General features: G+C 43.0%; 1 protein-coding gene across 2 annotated transcripts in view; it reads left to right on the top strand.

Annotated features, from left to right (window-relative positions):
- Positions 1 to 19,498, top strand: part of LOC130552726 (neuronal acetylcholine receptor subunit non-alpha-3) — an 88,541-nt gene that overhangs the window by 15,398 nt on the left and 53,645 nt on the right. The window contains exon 1 of one of the 2 annotated variants that reach the window (XM_057331245.1): positions 83 to 206. The exons of the other annotated variant lie outside the window; for it this stretch is intronic. Within the exon in view, the coding sequence (XP_057187228.1) occupies positions 134 to 206 (73 nt within the window). The 5' untranslated portion in view covers positions 83 to 133. Of the gene's footprint in view, positions 1 to 82; positions 207 to 19,498 lie in introns of those variants that run through there. 2 annotated transcript variants of the gene reach the window in all.

Here is a 19,498-nt window from a genome sequence, read left to right as displayed (position 1 = left end):
AGAGAGAGAGAGAGAGAGAGAGAGAGAGAGAGAGAGAGAGAGAGAGAGTTTCTTACCAAAGCACATCGCTCGGATGCTGACAGACTAAAGTTTTGACGGCTTGTATCCATAAGGAGCCGTTCTCATCACAGGAATGATGCGGAGTCAAAAACACTTTGGGATTCTATACCTTGGATTTTTTGTATGGACATCGTTTTGTATTAAATGTGAGTGCTTGCTTTTCTTTCTTAAGTGAAACTAACGTTACTCGTGTGAAACTACTTACGTTGATAATCCTAAAACTTGCTTTTACCGTGTTGTTTGCTGGCATACTTAAGCCTTGACTATATACTTTGAATAATGACTTATTGAAGACAAAAGAGAGATGAATCATTTTAGCTGCCGCACAAAAAGCATTATGTTTCTGTGCGTGTACTTTTTCTGTGCGATTTACCCCGCAGCCTCTTAAACACCTTTCGACCTCTTCGACATCTGACATTATTACGCTGATGCTCGAGCATGCACCGATCAAAAATACCGCACATTCTGCTCATTCATGCGCTGTAATGCGAGACACTAGCATCATCTACTCTAGAATGAATGAAAAGCTTTTGTAAATTATTTACTGTCATTCAGAGTTGACTCATTGCAGGTGTGTACGTGAACGTGCGTCAAGGGTTTGATTTCAATATACTTTCATTTAACGCTTCGCATATCTGTTTCTGCACGAGTGTATATTGAACCTCTGCTACCTGTTAGCGTTGATCGAAATAATACATGTCAATTTCGCTTAATCCAGAAGGAAGCATTGGTTTGGTGACTCCAGATGCACTACAGGCTATGTGTACATCCCCTGCCATTCATAAAAATAGTCACTTTTTATTTCTTTTTTTTTGTCATACCATAATCAGAGCTTTTAGATCTATGGTGTCCTCAGGGCAATATATTTTGTTGACCTAAGGACAACATTTTTATAAATAAAACCTAAACCCACACCAAACCCCTAACCATAATTTACCCCTAAAATCAGAGGGAAATGATAAGTGAAAAACAATGGTCTAGAAACACCTAATCCTGGTTGTAAGATTAAATTTAAAATAAACTGCAAATTTATTTCTGAAATCTGATTGGTTGATTTAAATGTTGTCCCAGGGTCAACATGATGTTGCCCTAAGGACATCAACCACTAAGCAAAATCAGGATAGCCATTCTGGACATTAGAACAATATTTCTGGCTTTTATTCCCCCAATCAATTTGCAGAGGCATAACCGTTGAGAGAGTAAAAATTTGATGTCATGTTTTTGCATGTCAAATAGCTTCATGTGGAAAACTTGCTCAAGACATTAAGGATACACGTGGGGAGACTGTGATGTAGTCCACTGAGTTTGTCACATCATACATACAGTACTGTACAACCCCTTTTAAATCAAGTTTTAGGCCCTAGAAAGAAAGGCATCCCATAAGAAAGAAATAATACAGATGAGATTTCTTCTGCTGCTTTTGCTATTTTAGACGGTGTATTTATTATCCCATATATAAACCCCCATTGCTAGAGTCCAGGCATCAGAAAAATATCAGTCTATGCATGAGTTTTCTGTTGTAAAAAAGGGAAATATGTGACCCTGGACTACAAAACCAGCCTTAAGTAGCACACAATGTTTTGTAGTAATAGTCAAAAATACATTGTATGGGTCAAAATTATAGATTTTTCTTTTATGCCCAAAATAATTAGGACATTAGGTAAAGATCATGTTACGTGAAGATAGATGCAGCAAAATCGCTATCAAAAATGGCGGGAAACATGCCATTCACAAACTTCGCTTGCTGCTGCCCGCTCTTTGGGAATGGGCTAGTTGCACAAGACGGCGCCGGTGAGCTTTTCCGAGTCGGCAGACTTATTTTCCGGTCTTATAACACTGTCGAGTTGTTTTGGCTTAACAAAGTGCTCAGCAATGCAAAGAGGATCTGTCACATCGCTGATATATATTACTTTCTTATTTTTAATCAAAAATGATTATTTGCTGGCCAAAAATCCTCCTTTTCACATACAGTGTTATACGACCGGAAATTAGTCTAGCGAATTACCCACTTAAGTCTTTTATCTATGTAAAGCTTAGAATTTACGCTTTCGGATTCATCTACTCTCCACAAAGTAATTACAGCGGTAAGCGAATAGATAGCTTATTTATTCAGCATTTAGGTGATGTAAAAATCTCAGTTTCGAATAATTGACCCTTAAGACTGGTTTTGTTGTCCAGGTATAGTGCTTGGAGTGGGCCGGTATGCGCTAAAGAATGCAGGCTTTGCAACTAGGGTCTTTGGCACAGAGCTACCCAATTTCAACAGATTGACCAATCAAACAGGGTTTACGGAATTCCAGCCAATCAAATTACAGAGGCCAAGCAGCAATTCAGCCAATAAAACTAAATAAGACAGAACGTTCAGCCAATCAAATTGAAGAAGACAGTCTGCAGGCGGGCGCTAATGACTGTGTAGTGAGATGTGAGAAGGCAAACAAGCCAACGGTTTTACAATAAAAATGATAAATGGTAATATTTCAGAGATGCAAACTACAGTGAGGGAAATAATTATTTGATCCTCTTTTTTTTCCCTGCTTACAAAGAAATGAAGGGTCTATCATTTTTATGCTGGGTTTATGGTGGGTTTATGGTGGGTTTAACTGATAGAGACAGAATATTTAAAAAAATCAGGGGAAAAATGTTAAATAAAGGTTATAACTTGATTTGCATTTCAGTCAGTGAAATAAGTATTTGATCCCCGAGAAAAAATAACTTTGTACTTGGTGGACAAACCCTTGTTGGCAAGCACAGAGGTCAGACATTTCTGATAGTTGGTTGCAGGTTTGCACATGTGTCAGGATACATTTTACTCCACTCCTCTGTCAATCTTTAAGGGTTCTTGGCTGTCGCTCAGCAAATTGGAGTTTTAGCCTCCTTCACAGAGGTTCTATAGGACTAGGGTCTAGAAACTGACTTTAATGTGCTTCTCCTTAAACCACTCTTTGGTTGTCTTGGCAATATGTTTTGGGTCTTTGTCATGTTAAAGGCACATCCACGACCCATCTTCAGTGATCTAGTTAAGGGGAGGAGGTTCTCGTCCAAGATTGTACGGTACATGGGCCGTCCCTCAACCCCTCAATGCGGTGAAGTCATCCTGTACCCGTAGCAGATAAAAAGCCCTAAAGCATAATGTTTCCAACACTGTGCTTCTCTGTAGGGATGGTGTTCTTGGGGTCATAGTCAGCATTTCTCTCCCTCCAAAAACAGGAGTCAATTTTGGTCTCACAGCAGTGCCAGCACTTTCTCCAAAGCCTTTTCTGAATCATTTTGATGTTCATTGTCAAATAACTTCAGATGAGCCAGGCGGGCCTTCTTGGGCAGGAGGACATTGCGGGTGCTTCAGGAACTCAATCTATTGTGGCATAGCGTGTTACCAATGGTTTGCTTGCTAACTGTGGTCCCAACTGTCTTGAAATCATTAACAAGCTTCTTCTGTGTAGTTCTGTGCTGATCTTTAACCTTTCTCATGATCATCTTTACCCCATTGGGGAAATATTGCAGGGAGCTCCAGAACAAGGGCATTTGATAGTTATTTTGTATATCTTCTATTTCCAAATAATCACACCAACAGTTGTCTCCTTCTCACCAAGCTTCTGTCTGTAGCCTATCAAGGTTTGTGCAGGTCTACAATCCTGTCCCTGACATCCTTTAAAACCTATTTGTGACCCTGGATCACAAAACCAGTCTTAAGTAGCACGGGAACATTTTTAGTAAAAGACAAAAATACATTGTATGGGTCAAAATAATCGATTTTTCTTTTATGCCAAAAATCATTAGGATATTAAGTAAAGATCATGTTCCATGAAGATATTTTGTAAAATTCCTACCTTAAATATATAAAAACTTTATTTTTGTGAGTGGATGGTCTGCCACAGTGCCCCTGATTAACAACTTCAAAGGCAATTTTCTCAATATTTTGATTTTTTGTGCTCTCAGATTCCTGAGTTTTAAACGGTTGTATCTCAGCCAGATATTGTCCTATTGTCTAACAACTCATATATCTATAGACAGTTTATTTATTCAGCTTTCAGATTATGTAAAAATCTCAATTTCGAAAAATTGCCCCATAAGTTTTGTTGTCCCGGGTCACATTTGGTCTTGACCATGGTGGTGGAGAGGTTGAAATGGAAGATACAGATTCTGTTGGCAGGCATCTTTTATATACATAAGCTGATTTAGGAGTACTTTCTTAAAGTGACAGGACTAATCTGTGGTCCATATAGGCACATAACCAATCTGTGGAGCCAGAATTCTTGCTAGTTGGTAGGGGATCAAATACTTATTTCACTGACTGAAATGCAAATCAATTTATAACCTTTATATAACATTTTTTCCCCCCTGATTTTTTTAATATTCTGTCTCTATCAGTTAAAATAAACCTACCATAAAAATTATAGACCCTTCATTTCTTTGTAAGCAGGCAAACTTACAAAATCAGCAGAGGATCAAATAATTATTTCCCTCACTGTACTTATTTTTGCAAATTCTGCTGTTTTAAATGAAAACTTAGGTGGTTTGTCACATAATGTAATGTGTGTTCGACTTGACATGCCTAAAAACATAATAGCATATAAGGCATAAGATATGACTGTGTGTATATGATGTATTTAATTAACAGAAGAATTCAATAGACTGCAGAACTATTATCAAAGGCAATGAAATTACTATTTTTTGTTCAAATTTGTATTTAACATTATTAAATAAATGTATTACCTTTAGTAAATAAATATGTTGTACCAGCAATGTCCAAATACTGTTTTTTCATTCTAGAAATGTCAAATGTGGTAACAATTTGCATATGGCAACGTGCACAAGAGAGTACCGGAAACTTTTTTTCCCACTTCAAGCACTGTGTCCAGGGTCACATATACATGCGTTATGGGTGTGACAAAAATGACACATGCTTTTAAGAGACAAAATACAACATGTACCCATGAGGAATATAGACTGTTATAGACATTAGAATTCTGAAAGCTTCTCTCAGAAAAATCATGCTTTCAAAACTTTAAGACCTCACATGGTGATCTAAACCAAATCAGTATTAGGAAAACTTTTGGTAAAATCTTTTTTCAAGGTTGACATTTGCATGGAATTGCCCTAGACAGCAACAGGATTAAATGGAGAGCAAAACCATGCAACTTTTGTTCAAGTCTCCTGCCTCTTTTATATTTCTCCTGAGAAATATACCCAGAAATGTTTAAGATTTTAATCTTTAAGAATCTTTTTTACAAAGAAATCTCAACAATGTCATGAATTGTACCGTTTAGCATGTTGACAAAATGTTTATATGCTCTCTTTGCGTCTACCAAATGAATAAATGTAAATGTTATTGAGCTCAAATTTGCAAAGTTTGCAGTCTATGGTCAATATTATTCAAGATTTTAGGGAAATTGCTCATCCAATGTGCTCAAAACATATTAATGAGCTACATTTTACAAGCTACATTACATTTTACAACTCTATACTCCTAATGTATTTTAACTTGTCTAATTTTTTGTATTTATTTCCTCTAAGCTGCTTACTTAAACACAAGCGAAATCTCTTTGTAAACCTCCAAAGCTTTAAAGGTGCATCTTCTGAGCAATAACATTTTCCTTTTGGTAATTGCTTTCATAAAATGATGTCAGTTTGAGAAAAGAAACTAATGTTCAATCAATTTACATTTTTAGCCTAACTTAAGGCTGTTTACTATTGACATGCAAAGCAACATGTTTCATTTATATAGGATTTAACTGACATGTTTTTCACAGATGTGTGTATACTGGCAATTTTACATCTGCTCTGAGCGTGCTGCATCCAGAAAGAGTTTAGACTGTTTAATAATCTGAGTTTTACAATTAGCCTAAACAAAGACAGCTGCTGTATAGCTGCAAAGTGATTCTCCAGACCATACCCTCAAACAGATACACCATCATCTAGACTATCTGATGCATATTGCACACACAAAAATGATAATAGCATTACTCCAACACACACGAGAAGATTTTTTTACAGCTGTTTAACAGGCTGCCAGTGTGACTGTGGCTATTCTTTTGTTGAAGGCGGTTAGCAAGTACATCAGCTATCCTTGAGCAAACCTGTATAGACACTTTGACAGCGTTACATTAGTTTTGAAAGGGCGGAAAAAAAACTAAGAAATAAATTCCTTCGCTTCCACAGAAACTGATGCCATTAGATGGCTCCTTTATGCGGTTCTAAGCATAAATAAGCAGTATTTTTGACCAGACTTTATGCATACAATAAAAACACACACTCATTTTACTGTTCCAAAATGCAGTGTAATACTGTAGCTGTCTGCACTCTCGTCTTTAACCTTGACACAGAGCCCTCATACAGTACATACTGCATTCAAACATTTACATTAATCTACCACATTTTTATTATTTTTTACATTATGTTTTATATTTTCCTATATATTAACTGTCAATATATTAAATCATTCCATATATATTTGACAATATGGAATTGTAATATTTAGTATATTGCAGTATATTCCCACATTTTTTTTGTTTCATAAGGGAAAGTGAAATGTATTTTTAAATCATGGGTGAATATGATTTTACAAATTACAAGGGCTGCGTTTCCCGATAACGTTGTCTCTTAGTGCGCTACGAAGACTCTAAAGGTACACCTTAACTCAAGTTATACCTTTTCTAGGCGTGTTCCCCGAACTATACCTTTTGAGGTTACTTAAGGTAAACCTTCTTAAGTGCGACGTTAGCAGGTGCTGTCCATGGCGGTGGTGCTGAATAGGTTGATATCGATGCCTCGAGAATCGATTGTTCGCTCTACCTTGCGTTATAGAGTGGGTAAAGTATTGAGAAAACAATGTTTATTATAAAGAAACGCTTTAGAAATAGTAGAAATTGCATTTATCAGGGCTCACTGAAATAGTATCCGATAGTGTCCGATCCCGCACCCTCACGGCCATACGTTTTCTGCGTTAACCAGCTACATTAACTGGCTGTTTGGCTTCGCTTGTTTTTGAAAGGGTCATTTATATTCTCATAGTTTGCCATCGTGTGTTAATGTTCTCCACAATCTGTGTTGTGTCGTAAATCACTCATTTGTGTATAGGGATAAGTGTCCCATCCAGAATGCCAATCACTCGCGGGACGCCCGCAATGGCATGGAAGCCTTGATGTGCCTCCATCACGTCGTGCCTGGCGAAAGGCATATGTATGTAGTCGGTGGCATGACGGAGCAGGATGTTTGTCACTGAGTGAACGCACCGCCACACCGAGGTCTTTCTCAGCCCATATTCATCCCCAAACACCTCCAGAAAACTCCCCACGGCATAAAAACGAAGAGCCGCCATGCAGCAGCTGATTTTCGGGGCTGAGGGTGTAGCCCCGAGTTTGCCTCGACAAAGTTGGGCCAACAAGATGCAAGAGCTGCAGAATTTGCTCCCGTGGCAGGCTAAATTTGTGTAGAATTTTCTTTTCTGACATGGTAGCCAGGGCACTAAAATGTTCTCTAATGAAATTGTGCAAATACAATACCGTCTTTGATTTAAGACAACTATTCGCTGTCTCGCTGCCATAGTTTGACCAAAGTCCCCATAACATTCATTCCCTTTATATAGACTACGCCTTTCCTGTCAAATGGTTTGCCAGCTGATGTGCCTTGGGATAATAGGCTGTAATTAAAAACACTAACAACCATCAGTGTATGACAATTTTATTCATGAAAACACTTCAATAGCCTACACTGAGTGTATTAAACCCGAGTATTTTATTTGTAAAATTAAAAATGTAAATTTAATAATAAATAGAATTTTATATTAAATTTTATATGTGAAATTAAACTGTGATGTAGAAAAGCTTTTTGCATAGCGGCATGAACCATCAAAGGCGATAAGGTATAGCTAAGAGCGGTCCAGACCAACCTTACGAAAGTATGACTTACAGAAGGTATACTTAACTAAGAAGGTAAACACGTATTAACGATAAGGTACAGCTTAAGGTATAACTTCAGAACGACGTTGCGTTAAGAAGGTTTCGGGAAACGCAGCCCAGAATTCCTCAGAAATGTTACAAGTACAAGCTTGCACAGAGATCTAGAAAATAAAATGAAAAATTTCTTAAAGGAAAATATAAAGTGCAAACATTTGAATAGATGTGTCTAGACTTAGGTAGAAAGGGTTTTAGCTGTCCTGATCAGGTTGAAAATGAATATAATAGTTAATAATTGTACCTCTTTGTGCTGGGACCTTGGTGCTTATCACTTGCTGACTGCAGATTTCTGGAGGGAACACAGATTGCAGAAAAGAGTAGATAAGGGTGCAGGTACATTATCTATTCTGTATGGAAGCATTGGTGCCTTTCTTAATGTGAGCAGTAACTGGCAGCCGCTGGAGTGAAACAGAGAGGTGTAATGTGTGCTCTCATGGGATCATTGAAGACCAAAAGCTCCGCCACATTCTGAATCATTTGCAGAGAATTCATTGTGCATGCAGGAAGGCTGGCAGTTTTCTCGTGACTTTAAGCTGAAGTATGTGTTCTCCCATCTCCTGTATGACCTGGATAGCATTGATCAACCTGACTGAACAGATTAACAAATCTTATAACTCTGGCTTGATGTTAATGACTTTTGTATTAATAAAATTGATATTTGACCATTTAGGCGCTAGATAACAGAAGCACGAAAATAGGGGATTAGTCAGCTGTCAAAGGTCTCCCAAACACTCTCTTCTGCCATTACTGAATGAATCAATTGAAAAAATGCATTTTGTTTACTCTCCCCCCTCCTCTATTTATTCTTTTCATCAGGGATAGAGCAATGTGATAGCCATTCAGCTTTGAAAGCCAGACGTTCATCACTAATCTGGACTATAACACAATCCTACAGAGAGTGAGCTGACCCATTTATTCCACAGGGATTTTCTCCTTTCCTCTGTTTTCCTCCCTCTCCTTTTCTGGCACACACAAGGTGAAACATGATGTATTAGACCGGATGATTTGATGTTTGAGTCAAAGAATATCTTGTTCCTGATCAAGCTTCCATATAAAATGATTTGCTCTTCAACCACACTACAGAATGAGGGTAATAAAATGGGTCATTTTTCACATCGCAAGTTTGCCAGAAGATTACACAGAATTTAAAGTGTTTCTGATTCCAATCTGAGTTTTGAGCCTTAACTTGTGCTGCCATAATCATACTTAGATGGACATAAATCCCCATAAAAGGCTTGGACTGCGAGTGAGCAAACACACAATGCACACACACACACATATACACATACATGCCAACAAAGAACATCTGATTCTGTTCCTTTCCAACAGAAGATGTTATCTGAAAAATAGAGAATTCCTTCTGTCTGTCAGAATTTATTTTTTCTTTTCCTCTTAAACTATCCATCTTAGCTCATATTCATCTTATTTCTCTTTATCTCTTTACTTGACTCATGTATTCTTTCTTTCTTTCTTTCTTTCTTTCTTTCTTTCTTTCTTTCTTTCTTTCTTTCTTTCTTTCTTTCTTTCTTTCTTTCTTTCTTTCTTTCTTGTATCTTTGCAATACTTTGGAATATTGACACAACACTTTGTATAAAACAACAGTACAACATCTTGTTCACTTTATATTACTTCACCTAGTGGTCAAACGTTATAAGCAATTTATTTCTGTTTCTAGTACTTTTACGGTGATTTTAAGTCTGATTTTCAAAAACTCATGATCAGACATGACCACCCTTTGTGACCTTAACCCCGTAATTGCTGCTTGCAGCTATATTATAGGATTATGTTTATAATTAAGTGTACTATTATTTATTATTAGTTCATGTTATTTTTTCATACATTATACATTAACAAACGTTAATTTCTACATCTTAAAAGTATACAAACATGTTGTAGAAACAAACATGCATCTAGATTAATATATGCTGCATATCGCTGCTGTGCTTCTGAAACCTCGTATCTCGATTGTGATTTTATTTATTGCCATAAAGCATTATTATTAGTCACTGTTTGTTTTTCACTGTTTTTTGCAAACGTCTAACCTCTAAAAAAATATTAAAAGTGCTTGTCAACTTTGACAACCCAGTTTTTAATCATTTCAAATGTATAGCGTTTTTCCATTTCCTGAAAAACAGTGAATTTGGATATTTGAGGTGACTATGTTTTGTTCATTCTAATTATGTTATTTCATTGCACTTACTACTACTAATAAATTTGACATGACAAGAAGTTTTACCATTTAATTACATGCTTAAACAAGATAAGAAGCCCATGGGCTAGAGAACCACTGCTCTAAAATCTTTCCCCATTTCTGTCCACCCTTCGCTTCTAAACCTGTCACAAAGCTTCCATTGAGCTCTTTGTGCTTATTATGTTACAGCATTTGCATGAACTCCAATAAATCACCCATCACACCGGTACTGTCGGTTTCAAACTCTCTGTAAGTTTGCTGACCTCATGGCCGCCCATCTCCCACAGGACTGTTCCTGATAGGTCTTTAACACACCTCGGTGTGGAGAAAACTTCAGCGAGGGCTTGTTTCACATACTTTTTCTGATCTCTTATTATATGTAGTGACTCTACTCCACATTTTGTTTCACAGCTCCTGTTTATTCAGCTTTTGACACCTCAGCTGTTTTACTTATCCACTTCCTTGGTGATTTGTGGTTCGTTTGCTTTGTTTTGACATACGGGGAGGAAATGTAATTAATGGTCTTTTGTTTGTTTTCAACACTTACGATTCTTGTATCGTGAAGTTATTAATCACTCACAGCACATACAAAGTAAATCAGAGTGTGCCGGGCAGTGGGAGAAGGGTTTTTAATCAGTATTGGAATTTAATGAACGTGACTTGGGGGCTATTTTGTGTTCTACACATGTGACCGGAATGGTTTTGGTTTGAAACACAGCAGCTTTAGTATCTTCATCATTAGACTGTTTGCTACTGCATCTTCCCCCGGGCTGAAGCCCTGTTTACACATGGTATTAAGATCTCTGTCTCTGGTGATCCAATCACGGGTGGTTGGGTGAGATAGATCAATGTTTACGCCTGGTGAGGATACGTCTTAAATGTCACCTGACAGCGCCTGTTTGGATTTCGAGAGAAGGATCTCTGATTTTGGTACTGCATACTTCATCACTGCATAGAATATAGTGCAGAGTGTATACTAAAATTTAAATCTACTCAAATCTACTGATTTTGAGGCCCTGTGTGATGACAAACTATCATAAAAAATCCAATTAAAAATATCATTTTCAAGAAAAGCAGGCCGATTTTCCCTATTAGATATGTATATTTGACTTCCTGGATCGATGCAGACTCTATCCACGTGAGATTTCAAAGTCTCAGGAGAGTTATTCAAGATCACGGAGCAGTCGCAGTTCTGTGATGTCATATACAGACTACACAGACTGCGCATGCTGCAAGAAGTCGAACACGAACTTACATGGGGGGGCCTTCGATGAAGCTACAGCTTGACAGAACAATAGTAAATCAATGATGAGAGAGATTATCAGGCGCAGCTGAAGATAAAAATATTTTTGTGAACAGCAGTGGCAGCCACATAAGGCGGCTGCTGCCCGGCAATTCCACCGCTCACCGCGTACTCTGTGAAACTACCATAACAGTTACATTTTATCAGATAAATGGTAAATTTACTACGGTCAGTTCCATACGTTTAGTTCAATGTACCAGCTTAATGTCAAGATTTGTTATCATCATATAGTTTATTTGCTGGTGAATCTCTGTTTACTGTCTGCTAGTGTAGTCACCGGTTTTCTTAGCTGAGAGCGCTGTGATGAGGTGTCGCTTTTTAAACTGGTATTGTGTACGTTATTCTGTGTTGGTTTTATGATCAGACTGGGAGGCAATGTCTGTCATGTGTGTGCAACCAGGTCCATTATTCCGCTGAAGAGCACATACACGCCGATCATAATGCACATGTGTAATAATTATTTGTGTTTGTGTTTGGTGATAACTATCTTGCTGTGCAGTTCAGCTTGTTGCGTTTCAAGTCTGGAGTAGCATTGTAAATGTATCATGCAAGTGTGATGGTTTAATGATGTATGCTCACCTCTATAGGAAAGCACAGTAAGGTGTGTTGAGGGGGGGTGCACATGCTCAGAGGGCCAAGGCTCAAACGTCACAGTTCACCACGGACTCAAATTTAATTTAATAAAGAATTACCCATGATTTTAGTAATTAGGTGTATCTTACTATGTAGCCCAGGGTTCGTCAATAGGCGGCCCGCGGGCCACGTCCGGCCCGCAAGTGCATTTTTTTTGGCCCGCTGGAAAAAGTGTGTTCAATTTCATTTGGGTCGAGCGGCTCGATAGCACACAAAGCACTCTGATCTCGCATAGCTCTCGCGGTACTCTGTCAGCCAATCACAATGCTGGCGCGAAAATGCAAACTGCGCAGCTGCATTGACAGTTAGTGACAAGTGGTGACAGCGAAATCATGGCGAGTGTGAAAAAGAGAAAAGTAGACACAGAAAATAGAAGATTTAAAAGCGAATGGACAGAACAGTTTTGTTTTGTTTTGCCTGACTACCACAATGCGAAGCCAACGTGTTTATTATGCACGCAGACCGTGGCGGTCTGTAAGGCTGATAACATGAAACATGAAAAAAAAGCAATTTCAACTGCAGTTATCCAGAACATTCTGAAAGCCGCAAACAGAAGGTAACACAATTGGTGGCCGCTTGCAAAAAGTCAGTTGCTGTTATTCACAAAACAACATCTGTGCAGGAGAATGCAACCGCAGCATCCTTACGTGTGGCTTGGAACCTGGCAAAGGCCAAAAAGCCGTTCACCGACGCCGAATTAATTAAAACCTGTGCAATTGACATGGTGGATGAACTTCTAAATCACGATGCGAAAACAAAGAAAATGGTAACGGAGCTATTACAGCAGGTGCCATTATCCGATTGCACAGCCACAAGAAGAGTGGAGGCATTGGCGGGTGAGTGCCTGTCTAATCTGTTATCCGACATAAAGAAAGCAGAAGCCATTTCACTCGCAATAGACTCGTCTTGCGACCAAACCGACATTGAACAGCTGTCGGTGTTTGTCAGATTTTTTGATGGGAAGGATTTCCGTGAAGAGCTCCTTTGTTTGCTGCCGATACATGGGCGCACAACAGGAGAAATACTTTTTAACGAACTAACGGAGTTCTTTAAAAAGAATGAATTGGATTTGAGCAAAGTTGTGTCTGTCGTTACTGACGGGGCTCCCTCGATGGTTGGACATCACAAAGGCCTGGTAAGCAGACTAGCTGTTGTCAACCCGACACTCGTGGCATTTCACTGCATAATTCATAAATCGGTGTTGTGCGCCAAATTGTCTGGAAAAATGAAAGAGATGATGGATACTGTGATGAAGCTGGTAAACTTTATTCGGGAGAGCTCGAGTCTGCAACATCGTCTTTTCCGAGCTTTACTGGAGGAAATGTCTGCAGAACGGCACAATCTTTTGCTGCACAATGATATCCGGTGGCTAAGCAAGGGTCGTGTGCTGGAAGGAGTGTGTGAACTACAAAATGAACTTTGTAAATTTTTAAGTAGCATCCAAAGTCAGAAAGCAGATAATTTTTTGAGGTTTTTGAACGACAGCACAGAGATGGGATACGTGAGTTTTTTGTGCGATATCATGTCTCATCTAAATCATCTTAATTTGCAATTGCAAGGCAAGAACCACACTATTGCAGACATGCATGAAGTTGTTGAAGTTTACTCTTTTTGAAAGGGATCTTCAAGGAAGGAAGCTACACTTTCCACATTTGCAACAGCATTGCGAAAAACACCGTATGCGAGAGGACCCGCTAATGAGCGACTTCGTCACGAGACTGGCAGATAATTTCAAGGAGCGATTTGGAAGCTTTAACTTGTCGAGTGAACTCCTTCTCTACCTAAGACATCCATTCTCAGTTCCAGCAGATGGACAGTGGACTGATGAGGCTAAAAGCCTGATTCCATCCTTAGATGAAGCATCTTTGCAGCTGGAGATTTTGGAAATGTCAAAGTCTGATTTACTCAGAGAGCAACACAAGGCGTCTAATGTGAATGACTTTTGGACCAAATTTGTTTTTCAAGATAAATTCAAGAACAGCAGAGTCATTGCAATGTTTCTACTTTCAATGTTTCCCTCCAACTACATCTGCGAGTCTTCATTTTCTATAATGAATATCATCAAGAACCAGGATAGAAACAGATTGTCCAGTAAACACCTTGATCAGTGTCTAAGGATTGCGACAACAGAATACACCCCCAACATCAGAGGCATTGCTTCAGCCCGTTGCTGTCACTTCTCTCATTGAATGGTGAGTTGATGTCTGTTAATACTATTACATTTTGATCACCATAAATGTAAGAACAATAAAAATATTAATGCTGATAGGTCTAATAATTTACTCTGCATTTTAGGAAAGCGAAGAAAAGAGATCCAGTGTGGAATGAACAGAAAGTGTTGATATGGATGGAAAACGTGATCCCGATTTTTTTTCTTCATTCAATTTTATGATTCTGCAACATAATGTTTTTTTAGCAATACAAAGTAATGTTTATGTATTGTAATGTTACTGTTTGATCAAAACTGAGAAAATAGAACTAATAAAACAATTATATTTATATTGTGACTTTTTTAAAACAAAAAACAACAGCAAAAGCAATAATAATAATAACAATAATATTAGCAGAAAAAACATTGCAGTTATTAAATTATAGTTGGTGGCCCTTGACTTTCTATTGTTGGTAGAATTTGGCCCTTGGTGAAAACTAATTGAGGAACCCTGATGTAGCCTATTTACAGTGTATGTGTGTGCATCAGTGTTGCCAACTTGCCAACTTTGTCGCTAGATTTAGCGACTTTTCAGACCCCTTTGGCGACTTATTTTTCAAAAAGCGACTAGCGACAAATCTAGCTACTTTCTGAATAAGCTTTGGCGACTCAGCAAAACATTCTGCTTTACTTCTACTTCCCTGCGAGAGCGAGTTTTTTCCAGCGCAGCACCACCTCTCTTTGTGTCTACTCTGTTCAGTGAGCGGCAGGGAGAAGCAGGAAATTCAGTTCAGACCGCGCTGGCGCACAATGAGTTACGCATGTACAAACAGAGTTTCCAAGAACTAATCACTTATTGACCTTGTTTGATGATTTATGATTTAAAACGCGATGACTGTATGGAGTTCCCTTTCTGTCGGTCTCTCGACGTTGTGTCGAACCGACAGATGGGGTTCGTCCCTGAGAACCAATCGCTTCCGACTACTTAGAAAAGGCCAATGAAAATTGGCGAATGAAATTTGCATGCCGGACTCCGCCCCCGGAAATCCGGGTATAAAAGGGAGACGGCGTGCTTCATTCATTCACCTTTTGTTCTTCGGAGCCTTCGCTGATGAAGATCAACTCTTGCTACTTAGCAAAATCTCCAGATTGCTGGTTCTACGATGTGGTGTAGCGGACTGTCCCTTCCTGCGGCGACTTCCCCTGGGCATCTTGGCGGTTCCAGAGGTGTTCGAGCCAGCAGACGTTGCGGTCACGGGTGGCTGTCTTCTCCCAAGAACCAGCCACCACCTCGCATGCTTCCCGGGCTGTGACAAGGATGGCTAAGGCCATTCCGTCCACCAAGGAGAGCGGCAAGGGTGATATGGGGGTCTCTGCGAGCGTTCATCCGTCAGCCAAGTGCTCGCGGACCGCTCGCACCCCGTCTCGCTCGCCTCACCGTTCCCTAGCAGATGGTACCACACCGTCTGCACCCTCCTTCACGTATTCGGACACGATGCGTGATGAAGATGAGATGTCAATCGCAGCATCGGAGAGCGAATTGCTAGCATCCGATCCCGACGATTCCTTGCAGCTCCCCCCCAAGGGGGGTCGAGCTCAGGAAGAGGCGGATTTCGAGATGTCGGCCATGCTTTCCCGGGCCGCCGTGTGCATTGGGTTAGAGTGCACTCCGGTGCCTCTCCCCCAGCGCTCGCGGCTGGATACATGGTTCTTGGGCTCTGAGCGTGACTCCAAGCCGCGCCCAACCCCGGTTCCGTTCTTCCCGGAAGTGCATGAGGAACTGACGAAGATGTGGAACACCCCTTTTTCGGCACGTACACGTCAAACCAGTTCCGTCGCTCTCTCTTCCCTCGATGGTGGGACAGCTAAGGGTTACGTCGACGTGCCCCGCCGTGGAGAGGTCGACCGAAATTCCCGTCCAAGGCATGTAGGACTTCGGCATCACTGGTGTCGAAGGCCTACGCTGCTGTGGGCCAAGCTGCCTCCTCTCTCCACGCCATGGCCATCCTGCAGGTCCACCAGGCCAAGGCGTTGAAAGAGATCCACAAGGGTAAGACCGACCCAGGGTTAACGCAGGAACTCCGCACCGCCACCGACCTCGCTCTACGGGCGACCAAGGTGACCGCGCGGGCCCTGGGTTGGGCAATGTCCACTCTGGTGGTCCAGGAGAGGCACCTCTGGCTTAACCTTGCGCATATGAGCGACGCCGAGAAAGTCCGCTTTCTCGACGCGCCCATTGCGCAGGGTGGGCTGTTTGGTGACACTGTCGAGGACTTCGCTCAGCAGTTCTCGGCAGTGAAGAAGCAGACGGAGGCGATCAACCACATCCTACCCCGCCGTGACTCGGCCACCCACAGGCCTTCGAGATCCCGTGCGGCCTCTGCTCCCCAGCAGCCCCGGCCCTCTTCGAAGCCAGCTCCAGTCCCGGCGCTCCCTACCCAGGCGGCACCCCGGAAGAGGACATCGAAGGGGAGACCACCACCCCGTCAGCAACCTTCGAGGAAGAAGCGACCCTGACAGGAAGACCCCAGGGAGGTTGACACCATCGAGCCCGATCCCAGCCATACCATCGCTGGACGGTCGATCCGGGATGGTTCCTGCCCCGTTCCAACATCAGCTACGGGGGTCTAGCGCCCACTTTTTCACAAAAAGAGTTTCCAATCTCCCTGGGTGTTATTCACAGCCGCTCTCACCCTCTGTCAGACGGTGTTCGGCAACTCGACGTTGCGTCTTGGCGAGGCGCAACATCGAATGTACTCTCAAATCGACGGTGCGTGGAGCTGCATCGCCAGGCAGGCAAACCAGCAGAGCCAGTCTTCTTCCCGGGGGCCCGCCCCCGGCGAGAGACCCGCACTGCCAGCCATCGAACCACCCCCCGGGGGGTCGATGAAGCAGATCGTACCCTTAGTCCCCCTGTCGCGGTCCCTGGGAGCTTGGCTCGAGCTTCCCACACCGTCACGGTGGCTGAGGAGAACGATCCGTCTCGGCTACACGATCCAATTCGCCAGAAACCCGCCCAAGCTTTGGGGCATCCTCGCCACCTCAGTCAGAGGCCGGGATGCTCCCGTACAAGGGGCGAGGTCGCCACCCTTCTTGCGAAGGGTGCGATCGAGTCCGTCCCCCTAGCCGAGATGTCCAAGGGGTTTTACAGTCCCTACTTCATCGTCCCCAAAAAAGGCGGGGGGGTGCGCCCCATCCTAGATCTGCGTACCCTGAACAGGCACCTGCACAAGCTGCCGTTCAGGATGCTCACGCAGAAGCGCATCCTAACATCTGTCAGATGTCAGGATTGGTTCATGGCAATCGACCTAAAGGACGCTTACTTTCATGTCTCGATTCTCCCTCGTCATCGCCCGTTCCTACGGTTCGCTTTCGAGGGTCAGGCATATCAGTACAGAGTCCTCCCCTTCGGTCTGTCCCTGTCCCCACGAGTCTTCACGAAGATCGTGGAAGCCGCCCTCTCTCCCCTCAGGGAGATAGGTGTGCGGGTACTCAACTATCTCGACAACTGGCTTATCTTGGCACACTCGCGAGATCTGTTGTGTACACACAGGGACCTGGTGCTCCGGCACCTAGATCGACTGGGGCTACAGGTCAACCGAGAGTAGAGCAAGCTCTCCCCTGTGCAGAGCATCCTCTATCTTGGTATGGAACTCAACTCTGTCACCATGGCAGCGCGACTGTCCTCAGCACGCGCCCAGTCGGTGTTGAAATGCCTGGAACATTTCAAGCAGTCAGCGGTTCCTCTGAAACTATTTCAGAGGCTCCTGGGACACATGGCATCCTCGGCAGCGGTGATACCCCTCGGGCTGATGCACATGAGACCGCTCCAACACTGGCTTCAGAGTCGAGTTCCCTGGAGAGCGCGGCACACCGGCATCAGGCGGATGGTGATTACGCCTCTCTGCCGACGCACCCTAACCCCTTGGTCTTCCATGACCTTCCTTCGGGCAGGGGTTCCCCTGGGGCAGGTTACGAGGCATGTCGTGGTGACAACAGACGCCTCCCTGCAGGGCTGGGGTGCAGTGTGCAATGGACACGCAGTGTCGGGGCTTTGGACGGGCCCCCGCCTGCGCTGGCATATCAATTGCCTAGAGTTGTGGACCGTGCTACTCGCACTGAAGAGGCTACAACCTCTTGTGCAGGGCAAGCACGTGCTGGTCCGGTCGGACAGCACTACTGCAGTAGCGTATATCAATTGTCAGGGTGGCATTCGCTCACTGCAGTTAACACGACTCGCCCGACGCCTCCTCCGTTAGAGTCAGCAGGTGACCCGCTCCCTGCATGCCACGTATATCCCAGGCGACCTGAACCAGACAGCCGATGCGCAGTCCAGCTCATTTGAGTGCAGTTCGGGCAGGCCCAGGTAGACCTGTTTGCCTCCCTCGAAACCACCCATTGCCCGCTTTGGTACTCTCTGACCGAGGGACCCATCGGCACAGATGCCCTAGCGCTCAGCTGGCCGCGGGACAAGCGGAAGTACGCCTTCCCCCCAGTGAGCCTCATTGCACAGACCCTGTGCAAGGTCAGGGAAGAGGAGCATCAAGTGTTACTCGTTGCACCAAACTGGCCCAACCGGACTTGGTTATCGGAGCTAATGCTCTTGACGACAGCTCCCCCCTGGCCGATTCCCCTGACGAAGGACCTGCTTTCCCAGGGGAAGGGCACGTTATGGCATCCCAGGCCAGACCTCTGGAACCTCCATGTCTGGCCCCTGGACGGGACGAGGAGATCCTGAGTGGTCTGCCCCCAGCGGTGGTAGAGACCATTTCTCAGGCAAGGGCACCAGCCACTAGGCGACTGTACGCCTACAAGTGGCGCCTCTTCTCGACCTGGTGTGCTTCTCGAGGAGATGACCCACGGAGTTGCGCGATCGAGTCCGTGCTCTCCTTCCTACAAGAGAGACTCGAGACTAACCTCTCCCCTTCCACACTGAAGGTGTATGCAGCCACCTTTGCCGCTCATCACAACTCAGTTGCTGGAAAGTCTCTAGGACAGCACGACCTGGTCATTAGGTTCCTAAGGGGTGCTAGGAGGCGGAATCCGCCTCGTCCGTGCTCCATACCCTCTTGGGACCTGGATGTGACCCTGACAGGTCTCACCAGGCCCCCCTTCGAGCCCCTAGGGGATGCCGCTCTTCCTCATCTCACGATGAAGACGGTTCTCCTTATGGCGCTCGCCTATCCCCGTCCGTGTTGTGTCCAGTA

This window comes from Triplophysa rosa, linkage group LG4 (assembly GCF_024868665.1).
Source record: "Triplophysa rosa linkage group LG4, Trosa_1v2, whole genome shotgun sequence".
NCBI classification, from domain to species: domain Eukaryota; kingdom Metazoa; phylum Chordata; class Actinopteri; order Cypriniformes; family Nemacheilidae; genus Triplophysa; species Triplophysa rosa.
The sequence above is the reverse complement of the archived record's forward strand: the minus strand, read 5'-3'. Positions and strand labels throughout refer to the sequence as shown.